General features: G+C 25.9%; 1 protein-coding gene across 2 annotated transcripts; it reads left to right on the top strand.

Moving 5' to 3' along the window:
• Positions 1-882: 882 nt before the first annotated feature.
• LOC100168775 (histone deacetylase 8) lies at positions 883-4,778 on the top strand. Of its 2 annotated transcripts, XM_001950749.3 has the most exons (9): positions 883-1,285; positions 1,945-2,128; positions 2,445-2,586; positions 2,681-2,787; positions 2,879-3,071; positions 3,148-3,320; positions 3,610-3,710; positions 4,483-4,588; positions 4,665-4,778. In XM_001950749.3, the coding sequence occupies exons 1-9, from the start codon at positions 1,208-1,210 to the stop codon at positions 4,709-4,711; spliced, it is 1,131 nt and encodes a 376-aa protein (XP_001950784.2). In that variant the 5' UTR covers positions 883-1,207; the 3' UTR covers positions 4,712-4,778. The 2 variants fall into 2 exon arrangements, with proteins under 2 accessions (XP_001950784.2, XP_008179317.1); XM_008181095.3 differs by lacking the exon at positions 1,945-2,128 and having other exon boundaries at positions 954-1,285.
• Positions 4,779-5,044: the final 266 nt, after the last annotated feature.

Genomic DNA, 5,044 nt, shown 5'->3' on the forward strand with positions numbered 1-5,044 from the left:
GAGCGCAGCGATGAGTGCCGATACACGTGTAATCACTGCAACTTGGAACTTCCATAACTTTTGAACGGTAAGTTTCGGGGAATTTTTGAGGAAAACCGAGGTTCACCTGAGGTGGTTTTATACAACAAATCGTGGGATATTTTCGATTTGCGGAGCGGAGCGACGGCGGCGAGGAGCGTAGCGACGAGTGCCGCTAACTGTGTAACACTGCCCTGCTTACTGTAGGTAATTAACTATAGTATGAAACGGAAGATGAAGATGAAAATGAATGCTTTGAATAATAATTAATAAAAATTCAACAAAATAAAACAAAATGAGACTTGTAACTTTTAAAATAAAAATCTCGAGGTCCTCCGCGCGGCATTATAGTAGTCTTGCGCGCACGCGTATAAACGTAAAATCGTTAACTTTGGGAAGCTATAACTTCCAAAATAATCATTTCCGCAAATTTTTTTTTGCACCATCGTTCTTAACTCGTCAAAACAACCCTTTTCAAAAAAAAAAAATTTCAAAAAAAAATGGTGCCCGGTAAACTAGACTTGTTCCGCGACATCCACTTATCCACTTTTTATATATTGGTTGCTATTGGTTAACCGGGCATGTTTTTTCATTTGTCGTAACTGTTGGATACATTTATTTGGCAGATAAAGTTATGGTTATGCTGTATTAAATAATATTTGAAATTTGAGTTTGATACCAATAGGTTCATGGTTTTTCAGAAGTTATCGATACAGCTTGTTATGAACTAAGATAACACTGTGGTTTGATAATAATATTGATATCACATAAATGTGATTAGAGAAATATCGTTGGGAAGTAAAGATAATAGAATATATTAGAATATGCATCGCCCATTTTGCATACTATAATATTATTAGTATTAGCATTGATTGTAAATACTAGTAACTAGTATTTATAATCAATGGTATTAGTATAATTAATATTCTTATTGTATATTTGTTAAACATTTATAATACAACCTAAAATAGGTTTTGTTGGATTTTAGAGTTTCGTCTTACAACAAAATAATCTCTATTGAACTTTATTATTGTTTCATTTTATTTTTATTTTTGCTGTTCATAGAATGTTCGGATTTCAAATATTCAATTAATGTTGCTCTTTTCTATTACCCGATAAATCATGTAGTTATTTAAAATTGTTATATGTATACTTATTTACAGTTTTTAGTATTTGAAAATTATTAGGCATGGATCATAATGTGTGTTACATTTATGACAATCAGTTAATCAAAGAATGCTGCAAAATTCCAAATATTCCAAAAAGGGTAAGACCTGATAAGTAAGAATATAAATAGGTAATAATAATTATTTTAATTTGAATTATATAGCATTTTACGGCGTTGATTTCAAATTATTTATCATGTTTACTGTTCTCACTGTGATATACATTCATATATTTTATTCTAATATTTTACATTCTTAGGAGCTTAATCATGAATGGGATTAACATTTTTAATATTACATTTATTTACATGCCGAATTGGGGAAAATACAAAACTTCGTGTATTTCAAATATAAAATACATCAAATTTGAAATAGTGAAATTAAAAATAAATAAAAATTTGATGAAGGATGTTGTTAAAAAAAAATATATTAATTATTTAAATTACAAAATAGGTATACTTAATAAATTTAGCAATATTAATTAGATTTCCCGAAAACAATGATTTAAAAATGAGAGTTTTTCATTATATTTTTCATCTTCAATTTATTATTCTGTTGTTCTATAGGAAAAAATACATTTTTTTTTTTCTAATTTACATACTTTATTTTTTATTATAAATAATAATTTACATCAACATACATTTTATAACTAATGTTTTATTTTCTTTAATCACACCATTTATTCATAAAAACTAAGTATTTTCATCAAATAAATGTTGCAATTTATTTTATTTTATAATATATTATTTTCAATTTTCAGGCTTATTTAGTTGATAGTCTCATTAAGGCATATCATCTATCTGATCACATGGATGTATTTAAAGTGAATCCTTCGTCATATGAAGATCTTATAGGATTCCATTCTAGTGCATATGTTGATTTCCTAAAAAAATTAAATGACAACAACAGTTCTCTCTCGGATATTGAAGATGAATATGGAATAGGTTATTAATATTATTGAATTATATTGAAAAAAATAATAAAAATAACTTATATTATCATTTTTGTACTGAACACTAATATGTAATATTCTGATTACGGATTAAATTTAAATTGTTTGATACCAAACTTTTCTTAAATATTATACCACTTCATAAACTGTTCAAATTATAAACTAATCGCATGTATAATTAATAAATCAATAAATAAATAATTAATTAATATTTTGGAGGAAATAATAAACAGTTTTTTACAATTAGTTATATAGCTAGATCGTTAGATTTAAATTATATTATTAAAATATATATATATTTTTTTTAGGTTATGATTGTCCAGTTGTAAAAGATATATGGCAATTTATTACATATATCTCAGGTGCTTCGTTAACTGCTGCAAAAGCATTAACAACTATGCAATACAGATATTCCATCAACTGGTGTGGAGGTTGGCATCATGCACTAAGGTTTAAATGTATACTATTAATCATTATTAAAAATGTACCTACTTATGACACTTTTTTTAATGCAATTTAATTTATGTTTTTCTATTTTAAATAGAGATTCTGCTCAAGGTTTTTGTTATGTAAATGATATAGTCCTTGCCATTGAAATGTTAAGAAAAACATTTGGAAAGGTGTTATATATTGATATTGATGTTCATCATGGTAATAATTTTTGTATTCTAATTTATTTTCATGAATATTTCTTTCTTTGTTTGTCAAACAATTTCCATATTAATAAATGTTTTGTATTTAGGCAATGGTGTTGAGTATGCATATATGGCTACAGACAAAGTTCTTACACTTTCATTTCATCAATATGAACCAGGTTTTTATCCTACAAGTGGATCATTGGATGATATCGGAATAGATAAAGGAAAATATTATACTGTAAATGTTCCACTTAAAGAAGGGATAAATGATGATAAATACATAACAATGTTTCAAAAGTAATATGAACAACTTTTCAATTCATAATAATATGTTCAGACTAAAAAAAAAATCATATTTATTTGTTTTATTTAGAATTAGTAATATGGTGAATAGTTCCTATAATCCAAAATGTATTGTTGTCCAATGTGGAGCGGATAGTTTAGTTGGAGACCCAATTGGTGGATTTAACTTGACACCAAAAGCATTAGCGGAATGTGTGAAAAACGTAATGAAATGGGAAAAACCTACATTATTTCTTGGCGGAGGTAATAAATGTTTTAAAAATTTATCAAGTTAACTTTGTACTTAACATGAGTACCTAAAATATAAATTAGTTATTCCATTATTTTGCAATGAACCTCTGAATATTAAGTGAGGTGTTAGGTAAGGTTACTATTTAATATTTGACTTTAAATTTAAAGAAATAATTGTCTTTTGGGGCATAATATTTCAGAAATGCTGATTATTACCATTTAAAGTATTTATAATATAGCTATTATGTTTGTTTAAGGAATATTATTTGTTTTTATATTAAAATGTAAAACTTTGTATTAGGCGGATATAATGAAGCAAATGTTGCACGTTGTTGGACATGTTTAACTGCAATTATTACTGGACAAGATGATTTATTGTCGAGTGATATACCAGATAATGAGGTAAATGTAAAATAATATATTAACATAAAACGTATTAAGTTGATTGAAAAATCATAATTAAAATAAGTTTTTACCAATTTTTACTAATGCCATAATATGATTTATTTTAAATAGGACAGAGGACTTGTAGCTCTAAAAAAGCGCTAAATAAGCAAGCACTTATGCACTTAAAAATTTTTTCCAATATTTTTTTAAGAAATCATAATTGAATAAAAGTCATGGTGCGCACACAGTGGCATGGTGGTGATGTCATATGGTGTACAACGTTAGATCGTAAATGATTTTCCATCTATTAAAAAATTAATTATAGCAAATTATATTACTGTCTTATCGGTAATCCTCAAGCGCTTCTTTCAAACGTGTGCCAGCGTGTGCTCAAACATGTGGACAATCAATAATATTATATGACAAACATTTCTAAAATTTTTATCCAAACATTTTGACTGTATTGGTTGAAATAAAAATTTCGGTGTGGAAAAAATGTTTTTAAGTTAAATATGTCTCAAAAAGTATAAAATTACATATAAAAGTATAAAATATGCCCTAAAAACAAAAAGAACTCAAAATATGCTTTTATATGCAAAAAAAATTCAAAACTAGCTTTGTGAAAGCATGAAATATATTTGTATTCGTATCCTGCTATTATTGCAGCTGTAAAAACTAATATGCAAATGCTACAAGTCCTTTGCCCTAACTATAAATAATGTTTTGTTTTAAAAACTAAATATATTTAAGAATTTTATTTTATTTAAAAACATTAATTCTGTTTCAGTATTTTTCTGCTTATGGTCCAGACTTCACTTTTGATATCAATCCAGGAAATCGAAAAGATTTTAATTCATTTAATAATTTGAATCACATTTTCAGTGTTATTGCAAGTAATAATATTTTTTGTATTAATTTTGATTTGATATTAATTATATTTAAAAATCATTAATTTTCTTTATTTTTAAGATAACATGAAAATAGTAAAAGAATTAGTACGCAAGCAGGAAAAATAATTCAAGATTAAAACTGTATTTCTTAAAAAAAATAAATATTTTAAAATAAAGTTGTGATATATATGAACATTACTGACACATACAATTTTTTAATACTTGATTTGATTTTAAATTTTGGTCCAAAACCCAATAAAATATTATTACCCATATTATACACTATTTTTAGATTCTGAGCGGAGGGAGGAAGCTATTGTTTTTACAATGTTGTTTATTTTTTTTTCTTTTTATTTTTATATCCTGTATACAAAATTTCTTCCAGAAGGAGTGTTTCGATTTCAACATATAATACCTTATCTTTTAGAAAATTGGATCAAGATGGTACTTTAGAGAGGT

The sequence above is a fragment of the Acyrthosiphon pisum genome, chromosome X (genome assembly GCF_005508785.2).
Source record: "Acyrthosiphon pisum isolate AL4f chromosome X, pea_aphid_22Mar2018_4r6ur, whole genome shotgun sequence".
Lineage (NCBI taxonomy): Eukaryota > Metazoa > Arthropoda > Insecta > Hemiptera > Aphididae > Acyrthosiphon > Acyrthosiphon pisum.